This window comes from Trachypithecus francoisi, unplaced genomic scaffold (genome assembly GCF_009764315.1).
Source record: "Trachypithecus francoisi isolate TF-2019V2 unplaced genomic scaffold, Tfra_2.0 Lachesis_group0, whole genome shotgun sequence".
Lineage (NCBI taxonomy): Eukaryota > Metazoa > Chordata > Mammalia > Primates > Cercopithecidae > Trachypithecus > Trachypithecus francoisi.
In genome coordinates this window covers 75642802-75664579 of record NW_022681453.1, presented here as the reverse complement: position 1 = coordinate 75664579, position 21778 = coordinate 75642802, and the positions used below count along the sequence as shown (strand labels likewise).

The 21778-nt window shown below is 37.8% G+C and overlaps 1 protein-coding gene across 4 annotated transcripts in view; it reads right to left on the bottom strand.

Annotated features, from left to right (window-relative positions):
• The window catches only part of SPICE1 (spindle and centriole associated protein 1), a 67233-nt gene that overhangs the window by 1907 nt on the left and 43548 nt on the right, over positions 1-21778 (bottom strand). For all 4 annotated transcript variants that reach the window (XM_033211268.1, XM_033211270.1, XM_033211269.1 and 1 more), the window contains 6 exons: positions 17190-17337; positions 14345-14569; positions 6900-7384; positions 3755-3935; positions 1495-1597; positions 51-138 (listed from right to left, as the gene is read on the bottom strand). In XM_033211268.1, the coding sequence (XP_033067159.1) occupies positions 51-138; positions 1495-1597; positions 3755-3935; positions 6900-7384; positions 14345-14569; positions 17190-17337 (1230 nt within the window). The remainder of the gene's footprint in view (positions 1-50; positions 139-1494; positions 1598-3754; positions 3936-6899; positions 7385-14344; positions 14570-17189; positions 17338-21778) is intronic.

The following is a 21778-nucleotide window of genomic DNA, read 5'->3' as shown; positions in this document are numbered from 1 at the left end:
CTTCTACCCTCACCCCTATATACATTTCACAATTACATTTTAACGTGTACCTTTGCTCTTGGATTAAGAGGTGTGAATCTCCCACTTCCTGAGGTGGCATTTAGTGGAGAACAAGAATTACTAGCAGCCCCGGAAGATCTATTTATGAAAAATAAAACAGAGTAAGATAGTGAGTTATCATTATTAACCTTAAAAGACTATGCAAACAACTGACAATTCTCAATACTGGCAAGAGCTTGAAAACAAATGGCTGCCTTAGGTCCAAATAAGGTAAATTATTTGTAACTTATTTTCACCAACCTGTAAGTCTTTATTTGTTCATTAATAGTGATATGCTTTGGCTGTGTCCCCACCAAAATCTCAACTTGAATTGTATCTCCCAGAATTCCCCCGTGTTGTGGGAGGGACTCATGGGGAGGTAACTGAATCATGGGGGCCAATCTTTCCCATGCTATTCTCATGATAAATAAGTCTCATGAGATCTGATAGGTTTATCAGGGGTTTCTGCTTTTGCTTCTTCCTCATTTTCTCTTGCTGCCACCATGTTAGAAGTGTCCTTCGCCTCCCACCATGATTTTGAAGCCTCTCCAGCCATGTGAAACTGTAAGTCCAATTAAACCTCTTTTTCTTCCCAATCTCAATTATGTTTTTATCAGCAACATGAAAACGGACTAATACAAATACAATTTTCTTTTTAGAGCTGTTTTAGGTTTTTGGAAAGATGAGTGGAAAGTACAGAGTTCCCATATACTCCTTAAACCCCACCTCCAACACACACACAGTTTCCCCTATTATTAAGATCTTGCATTAGTGTGACAAATCTATTACAATGGATGATCTAATATTTATACGTTATAATTGACTGAAGTCCATAGTTTACATCAGGGTTCACTCTCTGTGTTATACATTCTGTGGGTTTTCACAAATGTATAATGACATGTATCTGCCATTACAATATTATATGGATAAGTTTTCAATAATGAACGTGCAGGGATGGGGAAGAAGGTCCAGGTAGTAGAAGAGTAACAAGACCTGGAACAGCACAGTACAATAGTAAGGATGCAGAGTAGAGAGAGAAAGGCCAGGTATGTCCTTAGTGTCACTATTTACCAATTATATGACCCAGCTAGACAAATCACCCCATTAGCTCTGAGAGCTTCAGTTTCATTTACTGTGAAGGAGGAAAATACTATTGGTCAATTCAGCTGTCCTGTCACACATCACCTCCTAATTTTGTAACCCATAAATACTCTACATATGTGTTATCTCATTTTTGTTTTCAGTAGCAAACCCATGCCTTTCAACTTAAAGTTTATTCCTCACTCCCTTTCCCCTCAAAATTCTCTTTTCCAATTATTTTACTCTCTTTGCACGAGTCTGTCTCAACCTAAGTCAGATATTGTACACTTCCTTTTTTCACAAAGAGAATAAAATACATACCAAATTCTTTTTTCTTTTTTTTCTTTTAAAGTAAATATTCACACTGCAACTTACCTTCTTGTATTTATCCCACTGACGGGAGAGACAGTACTACATTTTGAGCTTTCTGGGGCTTCTGCTCCTGGAATAGATACCTCAATTGTCCTCTTTGCTCCTTCTAAAACATAAAAATAAGTATTAGTTTCATTACCTTTCAATGAAATAAAAATTTCACTCAATTTCTATCTTACTGAAAATTGCACATTACAAATTTGGTGGTTCTTTCCATATTTTTTAATCTTAGCCCAAGATACACTTGATTTTTTTTTTTTTTTTTAACTGAACTGTGAGATAAGAAACTTTAGTTACTAGTGTTAATTCAGTAGCATGCCAGTTCATAGAGAGCCAGAATCTTCAGACAAGTGGCATCATGTCAGCTCTGGAGGTGAAAAACAGAAATTAAGAGCTAGCTCTAAAGAACTTGAGATCTTTGTCCAAAAGAGCTTACCTAAAGTTTTCCCCAAAAAAAGGAAAAAGAAAATTTCTGAAGTCATTCAGCAAAACTTTAAATCTTTTAAATCAATCACATTATGACTATTACTGAAGACACTGAAATAGGAGAGGAAAGTTGGCTGAAGAGCTCCATATGGCCAATAGCAAGCATAATTATGAATATTTTCCATATTTCAGAAGTAGGCTATCAATCAGCACATATTTATTAAGTATTTACTAATGAAAGACTTTATGTTCATCATAGGCAGTTTCACAGAGGCTCCTGGCTTTGTGTGACTTCCTAGCTTTACGAGGTAATAAAACCCTATTTAATTTTACAAAATATTCCTCAGTTACCCTAGAAAACAAAAGAGGTTTTTCATGGCATATGGTTTATTTTTATTTTTATCATTATAGTCCACAAAGGTTTTTTTTTTTAAATAAATACAAGAATTTTACTTATAAAAAGAATACTTTAGAAATAAATCACTGGACAGGAAAGAACATAGTTGCAAATCCACAACTTGCTTTGTAACTTGATAAATCACATAACCTCTTTGTGCCTCCCAGTTTACTTATTTGTCAAATAGGTATAATATTAGCCCTGTCTACTCTAAAGGTGTGTTGAGGACTAAATTATATAACATAAATAAAAGCATATTTTAACCATACAGAAATACTGAAATGGAAGATGTATATTTAAACACAAAATTATTCTTAACGCTGACCTGCTTTATTTTTCTTCCTTGCACTTAGCACTAACTGATATTATCCCAAATATTGATTTGTTTGTTGCCTGCTCCCCTACTCAAATGCTAGAGTATTCAAGCCCACACATAGCAGGCACATAGTACATGTTCATACACAGTTAATTCATTTATTTATTCTAATCAGAAGTTGTCTTTAGGCTTCATAACTATGAAGAACAGTAGACAAAACTGTCATTTGAGGAAGCCTAGAATAAACAAAGAGAGAGGGCCGTGGGGAAATGCATTACCATCTTTTTCCAGCAATTTCCAAAAGAGTCTGCTTTCTGGTTCTGTATTTCAAAAAGGAAATAATTTCTGAGGGAAAAACTCTTATTGGAAGATACCTTAAAGGTAACCTACTTCAACCAGAAATAAGACATATTTGAGTTCCCCTCAAACACCAATGTTTGAACATCTCAGAGAATACATCAATTACTAGTACACGGAGCTTTTTCTATTCCTGACAATTACAGCCTTCTCTTTTACTGGACCAAAATCAATCTCTCTGTACTCTTCATATAGCTCTGTCCCTTGAGGGCCTTAATAATGCAATTTCTGATAAAAACAACTTGATATATACTTCGTTTCATCAGCACCTTTTTGAATGTGAATACTATGACAATTTTTTCAGTTACTATTTTATTATTCATAATCCCCTCTAGCTTTTCACATTCCTAAATGTAACAGAAAATTTAATTAATGAGTGAAAATGCTTTAACTGTTTTACAGAATAAGTTGTAATCTGTTGCTGATGAAATTCTAAATTAACATTCAGGTATTTCATGCTTAGTTGCAGCATATGACCTAAGTGAACCGTACACTATAATGAATACCATTTAGATGTAGGATAATTTAGGAACTCAGACACCGAAGATTAACTATAGGCATCATAGGATAGAAAGAATCAGGAGATCTGCCTTCTAATCCCATTTCTATCACTTATCCTGTGAGTTATGGCTGTTTCTTTCTGTGTAAAATTGAAGGCACCAAAATATATGCTCTGATATTTCTTTTGATTCAATATAAACTTGCAAAACCAAGAAAAGTGAAAACCTTCATATTTTTAGTTTTTAAATTATGAATTTGTGACCAACCAGTCCATGCTCTGAGAGGTAATTGAACAGGTAACGTTGGTGGAGAAAGATTCAAACCAACAAGTTTCTGCTGCTCTATCAACTGCAGTAGTTTTCCACGAGCCTCCATACTTTGCCGATTCAATTCTGCAATCCGTTCCTCCATGCTACCTGGTGCTAGAGACGGTGCCACTGGAAAAGTCTTTGAGAGAGAGAGAAAAAAAAAGTACAAATTGAATACTGAAAAATCTCTCACACGATTTATTTTATTATTTTTATTTTTATTTTTATTTTTATTTTTTGAGATGGAGTCTTGCTCTGTCACCCAGGCTGGAGTGCAGTGGCATGATTTCAGCTCACTGCATCCTCCACCTCCCGGGTTCGTGCCATTCTCCTGCCTCAATCTCCTGAGTAGCTGGGACTACAGGTGCCCACCACCACGCCCAGCTAATTTTTTTTTTGTATTTTTAGTAGAGATGGGGTTTCACCATGTTAGCCAGGATGGTCTCAATCTCCTGACCTCATGATCCGCCTGCCTCGGTCTCATACAATTTTGACTTACTAAGTGCCAGCAAGTTAGTATTCACAGCCCTTATTCTATATAAATGTGAATAGTGAGCACACAATAGAATTTACAGTCCCTTTATCTAAGCACATATTCTGGGAAAAGCTTTTCTGTGTCCCTTAGTATCTGCAGAGCTGCACAAAAGATCACATGAGCAAAGAGCCTACTCCCAGTGAGCTGGTCTCTAAGTAAATGCCACATATCTTTGAAGAGATTTGGGGTTTGACAGATTACAAAAGAGGATCTGCTATCTTTGAAACAGAAGTTTCTATAATTACAATCTTCAAATATGCACCACTTGGCAAAGATTCTGGGAATCTTGTCACTCCTTCTAACCATATGTCAGCCTCCCCAGGCCACTTTTGGCCTAAGATATCTGATTCAAGAATAGTTGGTGATTGGAAAGAAATATGAGAGGTAGGGTAAAAAATAGCCACCCCAAAAATATAGCGTAAGTTTAATTTGAAAATTCCCCCACAAATGTGCTTATGTCATTCCTAATCATTTCATTATTCCTACTTACGTCATTGTTTCAGTCCTAGTTATTTCATTTCTTTTTGGGAAAAAAAATCTCTAATAAAAGCCACTGATTTTTAGCCTATATCTATTAGTAATAAATAAATAAATAGGAAAATCAGTATGAATTAAAGATCATTTTATATTTCCAATTAAAAGAGGGTAGTGAAGACAGAAATATTAGATAGTCCCTTCTAGCTTGATCTATATACTAATTAGAAAAAGAGGCAAGCAAAACATTAGACTCTGCTGTCTTTTTTAAACCAAGAGTTGCCTATTATGAATAATCTTCAAAACTACAAATATATAAATGCCTCCCAGTGACTCAAAATTGAGGCAGTTGGTATTTACTTACATACACCACTACCAATGGCTGCCCTCTACTAGCAATATTCCTTTCTGGCTCCTCTTCTGCCAGTTCCTTCTGTCTACTACTTCTATGAGTCAATACCCATATTGTCCTTATTCCCCATGAGCCATTGCTGACAGAGAAGGCCCTTACTCTATGGCCCACCTTACCCAGACCTTCCTCACCAAAGCTCTCCAACCACCATTGTTAAAGCCCTTATGAACATGGTCACCTCAGGAGCTTCTAATCCCCACTGACAGTATCCAGCTCCTCCTATCAGAAACATGACAGGAGCTGCTTTGGCTCTAGAAGGGGTAAAAGAAAGTGTCTACCGTCACTGGAACCAGCATTTGGAGGTCTTTTATAAACCCTCCCTAGCTGGAATTCAGACTTCCTATCTCACCCAGAAACAATGAAATGAAGATTTAGGTTACCAGGTTAGCCCACAAAGTTTATTTAACTTACAAAACTCCTGCACTATAATATGCAGACCTTTGCTACTCAAAGCGTGGTCCTCAGACCAGCAGCACTGGCATCATTTGGGAACTTATTAGAAATGCATAGGTCCTACCCTAGACCTACTCAATCAGAAACCACATTTCAGCAAGATCCCCAGATGATTAATATGCATATTAAAGTCTGGCTTTAATAATCCTTTAAAACGTTACTCCTGGCCAGGTGCAGGGTGGCTCATGCCTGTAAGTCCAGCACTTTGGGAGGCCGACGCAAACAGATCACTTGTGGTCAGGAGTTCAAGACCAGCCTGGCCAACATGGTGAAACCCCATCTCTACAAAAAATACAAAAATTCACCAGGTGTGGTGGTGTGCACCTGTAATCCCAGCTACTTGGGAGGCTGAGGCAGGAAAATCACTTGAATCCAGGAGGCGGAGGTTGCAGGGAGCCGACATCATGCCACTGCACTCCAGCCTGAGCGAGAGAGTGAGACTCCATCTGCAAAAAGCAAAACAGGCTGGGCACAGTGGCTCATGCCTGTAATCCCAGCACTTTGGGAGACTGAGGCAGGCAGATCATGAGGTCAGAAGTTCAAGACTAACCTGATCAACATGGTGAAATCCCGTCTCTATTAAAAATACAAAAATTAGCCAGGTGTGGTGGCGTGTGCCTATAATCCCAATTACTCAGGAGGCTGAGGCAGGAGAATCACTTGAACCTGGGAGGCAAAGGTTGCAGTGAGCCAAGATCATGCCATTGCACTCCAGCTTGGGCAATAGAGCAAGACACACACACACACACACACACACACACACACACACAACAAAACGAAACGAAAAAACCACCTCATTTCTATACGAAAATCCATTCTATGTCCTCAAAAATTAACTACTCATGATTTGAGGGCCAATACTCTTTTATGAGCCATTTTAAGAATAAAAATACTTTCAATTAACGTGGTTATGTGGTAAACATTCAAGTAATATTAATTCTATACTTGATACTTAAAACTTCATCCTAACATAATCTTAGCTTACCTTCACATTTTATCTTTGTCCTATTTTCATTTATATAATTTTCCTTTTATGCTGTCTTGTCTTGTATGTACAATAGACTGATAAATAACCAGGACCTATTGTATTGAAGACATGCCAAAGCATAAGCCATCTAGCCTCAAAGCTTTCTAGGATCACTTCTGAAAAGAAGTTTCTTAAGATGCCCAAGCTAAAGTTCCTATTTAAATTCCTGTATGTCCCTAATCAATCCTCAAATGGTACTCACAGAAGTCATGTCACTTGCACTTTCTTGTTTATTCAACTCCCGGAGTCCATCCCCTTGCTCTCCTCTAGGCTCAATAATATTATTCGTATGTGCCTTCATAGCTGAATTCTGCAATGTCAAATCAGCCATTCGTGCCATTATGTCCTTTCTTTGTATTAATGCCTCATTTGTTCTCAGCTGCTGTCCATCTCCCAGTACTGGGAGCTCTTCTGAGAATGTGGGGCTTCTTGACTGTTGAGTGTTGGAATGGGAATTGCAGAGGGGCTGTGGGAGGTTAACAAAAGAAGCCTGAGTTTTGTTCTCCAAATCTTCTCCCATATGAGAGACTCTCCACCTCTGAGTGAACAGACGATTCTCTTCACTTGAATTCTGAATATCTATATCAACAGGTAAGGTCTTCTCTTCCCAATTTTGTTCCTTCTCAATTATTTCCACAGTTGGAGGAAGTAGTGGAGCAGGACGAGTTTGAACAGTCCTTCTCAATACTATAGATAAGAATTTAAAAATAACAAACATGTATTATTTTCCCATAGATTGACACTATACTCATCTCATTAGCCCACCATGGTAGTTAGAAAAGTATTTCAGTAGAAGTGTTTGGCTTCTGAACACTTCAGCAGAGAACACACCAGCAATGTCACCCCTCGTAATCAAGTACAGAGACTTACCATGTTCCTTAAAGCATTTGTCAGTACCCTTGTGAAAAACCATCTGTCAAGTTCACATTGTAACACATATATTAATTCACATCTGGGAATCTTGGGGAATGAGGAAGCAGGTATAAGTACCCAATTTAAACTGCAGATAGCCAGGATAGGCCTCTCTGAGGAAGTAAAATTTTTAAATGATTACATTGATTACATATGTAATAGGAACTACAGCAAAGGACATTACAGGCAGAAACAGCAACATATGTGAAGGCTCAAAAAATAGGAAAGAGTAAAGAAATGAGGCCAGCCTACCTGTAGAATAGCAACAAGGAGAGAACTGGAAAAGCAGGAGATTAGAGAAGTGTGCAGTGGCCATTTCTGGCAAGCCTTTCAGACCATGTTAAACATTTTGTAATTTAATCTAAGAGCAATGAAAACCTAGAGAACGTCTGGCAATGATTTGATTTAAATTTCTTAAATGCTGTGGATAATTGGAGGATAGTAGAAATGGAAGCAGAAAATCCAGGAATCAATTGTAATAGTCTAGAAGAAAGATGACAGTAGCTTTGACTAAGGTGTATTGGCATTAGAGATGATGAGAACTAAATAAATTTGAGAAATATTTTGGCAAAGAACTGACAGCAATGAACTAGAAATGGGGAGTAAGAAAAACACACAGATCAAGAAGACACATATCTTGAGTGGATGGTGATCACATTTACTGAGATGCTGAAGGCAAAGGATAGACTTAGGGGAAGGAGGGCTTATCAAGAACTTAAGGTGCCCTAGGATTCACCTGTGTATCCATCCAAGCAGATGGATACATGGGTTTAAAAATCAAGACAGACATCTGGTCTAAGATATCAAACTGAAAATCACTGACATTTAGAAGGTATTAGAAGCCATGAGAATGAGTGAGATTATCCAGAGAGAAGAGTAGAGGGAGAAAACAACCAGCATCAAGATATGAGGAACTCAACATGTAGGGTCAGGTAAAGGAGGGAAAAGCCACCAAAGCAGACTAAAATGGAGCAGTCGGAAAGATAAGGAAAATATTACACCAACATGGCATCAAAGAAACAAAGTGGTTACTTGTACATAATACCACTGTCAGACCTGGAAACATAAGGACAGAAAAACGTACCCTGGACTTAGTAACAGGGAGGCCACTGGAGCCCTTAGCAAGAGTAGTTTAGATGGAATGCCCTAATTGAAAGGAGGGATGCTTCTAGTTCAAGACTACAGACTGAGCACACATTTATCTCACCTCTTTTCATTGACAGCAAGGACATATAAAAGGAAATAAACTCACAATCAGTAAATAGAACAGTCTGGGAAGAGAATCATTAGCAAACAAGATATTTCAGCAAATCTCTGGAAGACTGGGAGTAGATGGAAAGCATGTAAAAGAGTACAACTGAGCAGAAACCATACTCCAGAATACATACACATTAGAAGGAAATGACAGGTGAAAGCCAGTATCTGGGGGTGGGGAGGACCCTGAAAAGGCTGCAGTCACAAAGCTGACAGGTACAGAGGAAAAAAATGAGAAGTAGAACTGAAATCTGGGGAATTACTTGAAAATTTGTCTACTGTATGCTTTTTCCAGTCAAGCTGCTGCACACCACTTCCCTGAACTGTCCTCCTAAGCAAAAAATCAAGGATGGAAACAGTAAATGTGAGCACCCCAAGTGAATGGCTGGATCCTAGTTACATATTCTAAAAGGAAACCCATAGTTAGCAAATCGTACCCATATACACAAAGCAACCACATAAGGGAAAGTCTACTGGGAAAACAGATCTAGACTTATCTACATCACAGAAAAGAAAATGTATGACAACTACCTATAATATTGAACTTATTCATTCTTAAATACAAATGAACAATAGGAAAAAACCAGCAGCACAAAAGAAAAAAGCCAAGGCAGGGAAACCGAACAGATCAAGAAGAAAAGAAAATTCAGGTACAGAAGAAAATGAAAGAAAATTCATAGTAGAATTCTAACTAGTATCCTCAGAAAAGTTTCTGGAAGATACTGCATTCATAGTAAGTGACAATGAAAAAAGGACAATCAGACAAGGAAGGGCTCTTGCTTGGAAACTAAAAATACAATTCATGAAATTTTAAAAATCCAAAAGACAGGCTTGAATATAAAGTGAAAAAATCTTCCAGAATCTAAAAAGTAAGATATAAGGACAAATACATAAGAAAATCCCATCGATCAACATAAATTTTCCCCCAAACTGAAAAAAGTCATATGTCTTCAGACTTAAAGGTCCAACTAGTGTCTCACAGTGCAAGAAGGTAAAAACCCATATTTAGGCATACCTTGTGCAATTTCAGGATAAAAACAAGAGATCCTAAAAGCTTTCTCAGAAAAAAAAAAGTAGGTCCAATATAAAGAAATAAAAGACATCTCATTATCAGACATCTCAACTGAACACTGAATACTAGAAACCAATGGAATAATGCCTTTAATTTCTCAGGAAAAAGAACTCTTGACCTAGAATTCTTTAGCCACATTATCAATCAAGTGTAAGAGAAAAATGAAAACATCTTCAGAATTTCAAGAACTCAGAGTTTACCTTGCATATGCTTTTTCTGATTATTTCTTTCAGAAAATTGTGAAAGAAAACCAAATAATAAGAGAAAACAGGTGACCCAATTCAGGTGTGCAATGATACCAAGACCCAGGATGAGAGCTATACAGAAGGCCCAGCAAGCAATAAGCAATCAGTGAAGGCTGCAGCAAGTTTAAAGGGCTTTGAGACAGTGTCTCTGGTATGAAAGCAGATTCCACGCCACAGACAGTATGACAAAAGGACTTGAAGATATGGTGAAAGCACATTATTCTTTTGTCAACAAAAGAGTAAAGGCAATTTGAAAGTCTACACAAAGCAAAAACTGTACAAGAAAGTTACAGTATAAATATATAGCAAAAAAAGTCTGAGCTCTCATAACATGAAATAAGAATTCACCTTGATTTTCTTAAGAACTTTTTCCTTTGTTTGGCACAAGCACTGGCAGTATTCAAAAAGAAAATGTAGGCCGGGAGCGGTGGCTCAAGCCTGTAATCCCAGCACTTTGGGAGGCCGAGACGGGCGGATCACGAGGTCAGGAGATGGAGACCATCTTGGCTAACACAGTGAAACCCCGTCTCTACTAAAAAATACAAAAAACTAGCCGGGCGTGGTGGCGGGCGCCTGTAGTCCCAGCTACTGGGGAGGCTGAGGCAGGAGAACGGCGTAAACCCGGGAGGCGGAGCTTGCAGTGAGCTGAGATCCGGCCACTGCACTCCAGCCGGGGCTGTCGACAGAGCGAGACTCCGTCTCAAAAAAAAAAAAAAAAAGAAAATGTAATGGTTATTTATTTGTTTTCACTTGTCAATATGTATATAGACAAGACACAGAAAACACAGTTGTTGCAATGGAAGAGAAGGTTAATGTAATCAAACTTAATACTGTGAAAGGGAAAAGATAATTAACTGAAGGTGGGAGGTAGAAAACAGAGGTAAAGCAGAAGGGAAGGGATGCTAGTATTTCATGTAGTGGAAGTCAAGAAATACTATCTAAAGTTAAAAAAGAAATAGAAAGTATTTAAAGTAACAAAAAAGATTAAAAACAAAAACTATCCAGAGTAGAGAAGGGAAGTAGGTGTTATGGTGAATTACACTCTCTTCTTTCATAGGGAGAGTCTATAATTATTATGTAAAGTTGGTATCTCAAGAAAAGAGATGCAAAAATATTTTATATTAATTACGGAGACAATTACCAAATAAACAAAAATCAAATTGGAATAAAAATGACTGCCTTTAGGGGAATGTACTGTGAAAGTTGTCAGAATGAAAATGGAGTCATTTGGCTGGGCGTGGTGGCTCAATCCTATAATACCAGTACTTTGCAAGGCCGAGGTGGGCGGATCACCTGAGGTCAGGAGTTCGAGATCACTATGGCCAACATAGTGAAACTCAGTCTATACTAATAATACCAAAAAAAAAAAAAAAAAAATTAGCCAGCCGTGATGGTGCACGACTGTAATCCCAGCTACTCAGGAGGCTGACGCAGGAGAATAGCTTGAATCCAGGAGGCAGAGGTTGAGGCAGGAGAACAGCTTGAACCCAGGAGGCAGAGGTTGCAGTAAGCTGAGATTGCACCATTGCACTCCAGCCTGGGCGATAAGAGCGAAACTCCATTTCAAAAGAAAAAAAAATTGAGCAATTTGTGTCAGAGCACAAGTGACTTTATCAGAGTCACTTTATCAGACACAAGTGACTGATAAGTGGAGCCTTAAAGAGCCAGGAAGGAAGGGTTCTCATGCATGTATGACTGATAACAACTATTCAAGAGATTTCAAAAACCAGAACCTTGCACAAAGGCCTCCACAATCTTACACAAAAAATAATTCTGTGAGGACATCTGCCCAACAACCAATCTTAGATTGATGCCACCCCTTGTTACTCATCCTTGTAGCCAAGGATAGTCGTCTCAGAACAACTTAGATAATCCTCCTCATTTCCCCTTTAAAAACTCTTGTCTTCCTTTACTTCCCTGAATATGCCCACCATATTCCCATTGCAATGCTCAATGCCAAATAAATATCAGTTTCTTTTAGAGAGTCTTTCTCTGGGTTAAATTGACAGTACTTTTTTTAAAACCATATACAAATACTAATTAGAATAAACACTTTAAAATAAGGAATGAATGGGAGATCAGAAAATGAAATGAAACTGCACACAAATACAAATACACACACACACACACACACTACTCGTTCAAGAAGCATGGCTGTAAAGAAAAGGAGAAATAAATCAATAGCTAGAGGAAAATATTTATGATGGGAAATACTACAGCAATATTGTCCAATATGGCAGCTTCTAGTCATATGTGGCTATTCAAATTTAAGTTAATCAAAATTAAATAAAATTTAAAATTTTAATTTCTCAGTCACACAAGCCACATCAGGTGCTCACTAGCCCCATGTGACCAGTGGCCACCATTCTGGATGGAGCAGATACAGAACATTTTCATCAACCCAGAAAATTCTATTAGACAAGGCTATCCTAAAAGAGAACTGAATGCTGATGAAGGGCCCTACGTATCACTCATTTTCATCTGCATATTCTGTTTAACTGAATTATTATTTATATGTGAGTATTCCAAACAATGGTTGAAAAATATAATAAAACATCACCAGTTCAAATATCTATTCACAAGCATCTCTGTCTGCACATTATAAAATAAGTGGCAGTTATTTCAAATGCAGACTTGCTGAAGATACTAACAAAATGTTGTCTATAGCAATCCTTGACAAACTTGCTTTAACAAGCATTTAGTAAGTTTGTGATTAGAGTAAAAACATTTATTGTAACTGTTTCTTACAAAGAATTTTAAGCTATTTTATGATCACCAATGAAAAATATTTACAACATCTAAGCAAAGATCATTAGACAAGCCTATTAACAACATGCAAACATTTGAACAACTAACTAATTTAAAGAATAAAAGTCTAGGCTGAACAGAAATCAGAACTGAAATCATATTTCCTGAATCTTGCCAGAGATAATAATACCCTCTAGCCCTCTGAAGAGGAAATACTGAATCATACACTGATAGAGCTGTAGGGAGCATTAAAGATAAAGAAATATCTTCTCATTTCATAGATGGAAAAACTTAGGTCTAGAAAAGGTAAACCATCTGAGCCTCATGCCTCACAGCTAGTCAACAATAAATGGGCCAAAATGCCAGCACTTCTGACTCTCAGCCTGGCACTGTCACCACTGCACCACACTGATCTGACAAATGCTACATCTGCATTACAAATAACAAAACAGAATTTTTAATAGCAAGGATTTGTCATTTTATTTAACCCCTTGGGCTTCTTCATGTCCTTTATTGGAAACATCAAAGTGCAGAAAATTGCACAGAATTCGTATATCCCAATAACAATTAACAGTTATTTTTCTGTTCCCCTATGTAAAAATATAAAAAATTTTTTAAAAGAAATAAAAATTCAGGCTAATCAGACCTGAATAATATTTTTCAAAAAACTTCAGAAGAGAGTTTAAGATACTGGTTCTTTTTTTGACCAAAGAACTCTTTGAAAATGAAGTAAAAACAATAGCTCCAGAAAAAATGTACATGGGGACAAATAAATCTCATTTTCCCAACAATGAAGTAGTTCATGGGACTTCTGAAGACCATTCATGAACCCTAAGTTAAGAATCTTTGAGCTAAGAATTAATAATACATTCTTAACCTGTTTACTCTACCTGTGAGCTGCAAAAGTAACTCTAAAGCTATTTTTAATTGTCCATTAACTTTTATTATAAAATTCCCTCAACTGAGCTGAAAACTTTTGATGAGAAAGAGGTGAATATGATGACCAGATGTCACTTACATGACCCTCAAAGTCACAGTTCTCACCTTTCCTTAGTCTAACTTTCATTACTCTTTGGAGTATAATCTCCTGCTTCTAACTCTTTCATATGCTCATGGATCATTGGGACAAAAGGGATTCCCCTTACTCTGCATCTTAATGCTAAGGACTCTGATCTTTTGATCTGAGTTTAATACTTACAATGTTTAATAAAATAGATATACAATAAAATTAATTAAATGTCACACATGACCACAGGTATGCTACACATAGCATGAAAAGTCTTCCTTCAGCTTAAAGGCTATGTGTGGTAATCAAATGTCTTTTTCAATTCTGTTTTTCATGTAATGGTGAACGTAATACATTGTACAAATGGAACATAAAAAACAACTTTCAGGTAACTTTAGAAGAAAATTTACCGTCCTGAAGAGGAGAGAATTTTAAGTTGCTCTTCTGCCTGGGTGGTGTTAACAACACAGCTGGCTCAAAAATATGTGCTGGAAAATTCTTGGCCAGAGTCATGTTATCTGGAGGGTCTGGCACCTGAGACAATTTAACAGGCAACTCTTCCTGTGGGAATTCAACCACCTCTTCCTCTCTGAACATCAATGGCACTGAGACATTGGCATTTACAGCTGGACCCTCTGAAGAAGATGAAAGGATATTAGCACAATAGGAACAAAAAGAAACTATGGGCACATTTCAGGTATTTATTCTTTTTTCTTTTTTTTTTTGTTTCTTTGTTTGTTTTTTGTTTTTTGAGACAGAGTCTTGCTCTGTTGCCCAGCCTGTGGAGTGCAATGGCACAATCTTGGCTCACTGCAAGCTCCGCCTCCTGGGTTCACGCCATTCTCCTGCCTCAGCCTCCTGAGTAGTTGGGACTACAGGCGCCCGCCACCACACCCGGCTAATTTTTTGTATTTTGTTTAGTAGAGACGGGGTTTCACCGTGATAGCCACGATGGTCTCGATCTCCTGAGCTCATGACCCGTCCGCCTCGGCCTCCCAAAGTGTTAGGATTACAGGCGTGAGCCACCGCGCCCGGCCCAGGTATTTATTCTTAAAGGCATCTGAGTAGAGTGCAAAATTCACATCAATCAACATGGCTCCTGGAGTCTTCACTTTCTAGACTGTATCCTCCTCTGCCAATCATTCATGGGCAGGCTCCTGGTGAGCTAGTACTGAGAAGTTGTTACTATTTTTGAGAAAGTCATGAGGGCCTCAAAGCCATGAAAAGCGAGCCACTTAGGGACTCCTAAAAAATCCTATGTGGCACTCTAGAGTTTGTCTTTTTCTTTTTTTCTGTTTTTTCAGACTGGATCTCACTCTGTCACCCAGGCTGAAGTGCAGTGGAGCAATCTTGGCTCACTGCAGCCTCGACCTCCCAGGCTCCAGTGATCTTCCCACCTCAGCCTCCCAAGTAGCTGGGACTATAGGCATGCACCACCACACCCAGCTAATTTTTTGTATTTATTGTAGAGACGGGGTTCACCATGTTGCCTAGGCTAGTAGAATTTTTCATTATGTCTTACAGATAGCTTTTTAATGGTCATAACAAGTAATAGAATGGCTAAAATGGGGCATATTAATGCACTGACCTCCATATACAAGGCTCATTACAAAATAAGGAACTTCACAGTTCATGCATTATCACAACATAGTCACATTCCACATTATTTTAAAAGAGTTACAAGAGCGGAGACTCAGGAAGATATTACATAAATCTTTGGTCTCACCAACATAAATCTTTCTGACTTTTTCCACAGGTAATAACAAGAATTAACAATAATTCTACAATACACTTACTCCCAGCCCTTCTCACCTATAGGATAATCAAAAGTTTTCTCAGTAGTGAAGCTTAACTCAGATAACAGTAAAGCACTAACATATTCCTTTACTGAGATATTAATAGCAAGACTTGCCAGGTGTGGTTGCTTACGCCTGTAATCCCAACACTTTGGGAGACCGAGGCCTGTAATCCCAACACTTTGGGAGACCGAGGCAGGCGGATCATAAAGTCAGTTCGAGGCCAGCCTGACCAACATGGCAAAGCCCCGTCTCTACTAAAAACACAAAAATTAGCTGGGCATGGTGGCAGGCACCTATAATCCCAGCTACTCAGGAGGCTGAGGCAGGAGAATCGCTTGATACTGGAAGGCGGAGGTTGCAGTGAGCTGAGATGGCGCCACTACAGTCCAGCCTGGATGACAGAGTGAAACGCCATCTCAAAAAAAAAAAAAAATAGCAAGACTCCACCAGAAGACAGAGATCTGCCCTAGCCATTGAGTTTACCTCATGCAAGTTAAATTTTGGTCAGCCACTTCTTAGAATCCATCCTAAGAAAACGGTTTTAAATACATAAAACACTTTGCTTACAGATACTCATCAAAGTCTTACTTAAAAGTAAAACACATGAAAAAACAGAAATGTCCAATTCAGCCTACAGCATATGATAGCACATGAGATAAAGAAAGAATTACAAAACAACACTACCACACATGAACAAAAGTTATGTATTTCTAAAATTCAGTATTTTTCTCTTTCCAAAATCATCTCTTCTGAATCTAGAGCACTGTGATTAAAAGTGCTAGCACTTGGCCGGGCGCGGTGGCTCAAGCCTGTAATCCCAGCACTTTGGGAGGCCGAGACGGGCAGATCACGAGGTCAGGAGATCGAGACCATCCTGGCTAACACGGTGAAACCCCATCTCTACTAAAAAATACAAAAAACTAGCCGGGCGAGGTGGCGGGCGCCTGTAGTCCCAGCTACTTGGGAGGCTGAGGCAGGAGAATGGCGGTAAACTCGGGAGGCGGAGCTTGCAGTGAGCTGAGATCCGGCCACTGCACTCCAGCCTGGGCGACAGAGCGAGACTCCATCTCAAAAAAAAAAAAAAAAGTGCTAGCACTCTCATTGATTTAGGTGTCCGATTCGGCTACTTTCTACCTGTGTGACTTTGCTAAGTTACCAACCCTCTCTCAGTCTCAGTTTCCTCTAAAGATAACACTAATGGGAATAACAATAACACCTACCTCATCAGACTATTATGACATGAATTGAAATTATGCATGTAAGACTTAACAAGTATCTGGCATAGAGCAAGCATCCAATATTAGCTGGAAAAGTAGTGGCAATTGTAGTAGTAACAATACTGTACATGCATAAACAGTCAATAAGTCTATATAAGTTTAGAGATTTAAGGTTTGGTTTGTTATCTAAGGCCATTAAGTAATTTAATGACAGTCTGCGATAATAAGACCACACTCACCTGAACTGTCCATATTTCTTCGACCTGTGGCTCCCCTTTCTGACGCCTGAATTTCTTGTCTGTTATTTATCACAGGACAGTTCTTAATAGCATATGTGAGTGATATAAGTTGCTCGTCTGTTGTGACCATGTACTGCTGAAGTCTTGCCTGGAGAGGAAAACATATGAAATAATATTATTAGCATATCAAACATCAAACGACCACCTAGAAAGCAAACCACACAAAGGATATGTGTGTGTTTACATATGTATAATATCATCATTTTAAATACTTCAGGAATTTGAGACTTTCATTCAAATGAAAGAAATGCTATTTACAATTATAAATATTCTAATAGTTCCATGATAGGGAAATGGTTAAGTAAATCATGAAATGATAATTAATAAATACCCTGCTATAACAATAAGAATGAACCTTTCCACAGGGCTTTCCATTTACAAAACCTCTTCAGGATGTTTCAACTGACTCTTAAGCTACCCTCAAGAGACACAGATACATGAGGTGGAGGAAACAATGAATATTACCCAGGCATTTAAACTGATAAACATGAACAGCACAAAATTCTGTATGTAATTAATACAAATATTAATTACAACTTGATTTTTATATATGAGAATGAGACAGAACTTTTATATATGTATATAGATATTCTCATATTTGTCTATGTGTGTAATATTAAAAATATGTATTATTAATGTGTATGTGTAATACATATGTAAATATGTATTATTGTAAATATGCAAATAATACATAAAAATATGTATTATTTTTAATATTACATAAAGGTTTTTTTTAATTTAAAAGATCACCCACAAAATACCATACCCATAGATTTACTTTCTGGCACAGAGCTGAACGTGTTAAGTGTTTGGAATTCCATTCTTACATGTAAAAGTCAAACAGATTGCCCAGAAGGTTAGATGAATTTGTTTTGTTCTTTATATTTTCTACAAGGATGATATAAGTAGGTCATCTAAAAACATCAGGTTTGATCACTACCACATAATGCTCATCTTTGTTATGTATTGGTGTTACGCAAATGGTTCTTGGAAGTAGAGAAGATTGCAGGTAGAAGGAAGAAAAGGAGAGTTCTGTAAATTGCTGACACCCTGTAATAATGACAAAGAAAACCCAAGGATGGCAGCTAGTAACAAACTTCTATCTAAGCATATATATATATATATATATATATATATATATATCATGTATGCTTAGAGAGATACAGACATTTGATAAAAGTCAGGGGCAGCCAGACATCAGAAATAGTATTAATAGTACTGCTGAATAAAGTATAGTAAACATTTTTTATACCACCAGCCCAAATTTTTTCCCAAATTTCACACTCATATATCCAGTGGCCTACTCAACACTTCCATCTAGAATTCAAACAGACTTCTCAAACTTAAAATATATAAAGACAAATTCCTCCTAAAGCCTTCTTTAACTTATAAATGGCAACTGCATCATTTTAATTATTCAGCCCAAAACTTGGGAATTACCCTTGATTCTTTTCCAATATCCTCTACTTGACTCTATATCCAATAAATTAGCAGACTGCCTTGGTCAGCCTTCAAAATACATTCATAACTTGATCACTTTTCCCACCCTCTCCCACTTCCACCCTAGAACAAGTTGCCATGTTTCACCTGAACTCTTCCAATAACTCCTCATGTAATATTCTGCTTTTGTGTTTGGCCACCTACTCTAGTCCCATACTATTCCCAAACTGTATATTGAGGCACCTCAGGGCACTAAAGTGAACTTACAGGGGCATCAAGGGAAATTTAAATCTTCAAGGGAAATAGTGATGCTTGCCATCTATCAGACACTGGTGAACTATTAACTCAGGACAGTTCACAGTTTCAATGTCAGATTGCATTACATTCCTTTTGATGATGTCAAATCTTCTCATGGCTGGGCTTTCAGCAGTTGCTAGGTTTAAAAAAAAAACAAGTTCTGGAGGAAAATCAGTGTGGAATAGGAAATAAGAATGATTGTGTCCCAACTGATTCCAAGCATTGAGAAGTGGTACAGTGCTCAAAAGGTACATATAACCCATTAGTAAATCACTGTAGTTACTTAAGAGAAAGTAATACTTTTCCTCAAACAGCCCCTCAGTTGTTAGGATATAGTTGTTTGGACTTAACAAGTAGAACTGTTTTTGGCCTAGGGGTGTTATAAGACACTAAGGGCACTGCAACCCAAGAAAGGGCACCAATCTCTGATCTAGTTTCAATATAGCCCAGAGTGACCTTCTTAAACCCAAGACAAATCACATCTCTTCTCTTTAGTGGTTTCCCATCTCACTTAGCATAAAAGCCCATGTCTTTAATCAGCATGCAAGGCCCTATGTGATTGGGCTTACCTGATCTTGTCTCCTACTTCTCTCTTCCCCATACTCTACTCTTGCCACACTGATCTCCTTGATGACTCTAAGTTCACCAGTCACAATCCCACCATAAGACCTTCGCACTTCCTTTTCCTTTGCCCAGACTGCTCTTCTCTCAACTACCCACATGCTCACTCCTCAACTCTTCCAGGTCTTGGCTCAAATGTCACTTCCTCAGATAGGAATGGCCCATCTCATTTGTAACTGCATCCTACCCCATCCTATGCATTTCCTATGCCTTTATGTGCTTTATTTTTCTTTGAAGTACATATCACCATCTAACTTACTATACTTCAACTTTCTGTTTTTAGGATTTATTTAGAATGTAAGCTCCATGAGGGTAAAGTTTTCTATATTTTGTTCACTATTCTATTTCCTGTACCTAGAACAGTACCAGGCCCACAGTGGGTATTCAACAAAGATTTGTAAGTAAATAAGTATGTTTTAAAACTGCATATCTTCCCAGGATAATTAAAAACATATGTTCTGCAAAAATATGTATATGAATGTTCATAGCAGCATTATTCATAGCAGATAAAATGTAAAAATAATCCAAATGTTCATTAACTAATGAAGGGATAAATAAACTATGGTATAGTCATACAATGGAATATTATTGGGCAATACAAAGGAATGAAGTATTGATACATGCTAAACATAAATTAACCTTAAACATTATGCTAAGTGAAAGAACAGCACATATTACATTATTCCATTTCTATGTAATATCTACATTAGGCAAATTCACAAAAAGAGAGAATGAAGAGTGACTTCTAAAGGGTACAGGATTTCTCTCTGGAGTGAGGAAAATGTTCTGGATTTAGATAATGGTGCTGGTATACAACTTCAAATATACTAAAAACACTGAATTGTACATTTTAAAAGGGTGAACTTAATGGTATGCGAACTATATTATCAAATTTGTATGTAGTTTGGATTTTTTGTTGTTGTTTTGTTTTTTAGAGACAGGGTCTCACTCTGTCACCTAGGGTGGAGTGTAATGGCAAAATCGTAGCTCACTGCAGCCTCAAACTCCTAGGCTCAAGTGATCCTCCTGCCTCAGCCTCCCAAGCAGCTAGAACTACAGGCATACGCCACCATGCCCAGCAAATATTTTTATTTTTTGTAAAGACAGGTCTCACTCTGTTACCGAGGCTGATCTCAAACTCCTGGCCTGAAGTGATCTGCCCACCTTGAGGAATGTTGGGATTAAAGGTGTGAGCCACTGTGCCTGACCCTACTTTATCAATTTAAAAAAGTATACATCTCATCATCTAATGTCCATTAACACAAACACAATTTCTCTTCTATCACTTGTCTAGTCTCTTCTGGCTGATAAATAAAAGTAATAACAACTACCTTATGAGAACAAAAAGGACGAATAAAATAGACTGTGTACACTCAAGAAGCACACAGTCTCAGTGACAAGTACACATGTAAGTATAAAACAATTTGATGAACGCAATAATACCAATATCCAGACAGTATCAGAAGTACACAAAGAAGCAAGGTGCAGTGGCTCATGCCTGTAATCCCAGCACTTTCGAGGGCCAAGGTGGGCGAATCACTTGAGCCCTAGAGTTCAAGACCAGCCTGGGCAATATGGTGAAAGCCCCTCTCTACAAAACATAAAAAGTTAGCTAGGTATGGTGGTGTGTACCTGTAGTCCCAGAGACTTGGGAGGCTAAGGTGGGAGGATCACTTGAGCCTAGGAGGTCCAGGCTGCAATGAACTCATGCCACTGCACTCCAGCCTGGGTGACAGAGTGAGACACCATCTCAAAAAAAAAAAAAAAAAGTTCACAGAGGAAGAATGCTCAATGCAGCATGGAAGCAATAGGTTTTCCACAAGAGAACTGTGTAAGTCTTTTAAAAAAGAAAAGGAGCTATTAGTCAAGCAGCAAAGAGGACTTTATGTAACAAATATGAAGATACTGTGAACAACTATAAATGGCATCTGATGTGATTGCAAAAGGACTCCTCAAAGGCCATCTTCTGCTGCTTTTAAATTAAAAGTGGCTATCATAACACTCATTTCACATTTTGGATTAACTACTGTAACACTGGTAGTTATAATTTAAAAGCAGACTCTGTCTTCCCACTAAATAGTAAGTCTCTTAAAAGACAGGGAGACAGTCCATATGCTGCTTCCAAGCTTCTACTATGGTACCTCCATGTAATAAATGTTCAATAATACCTA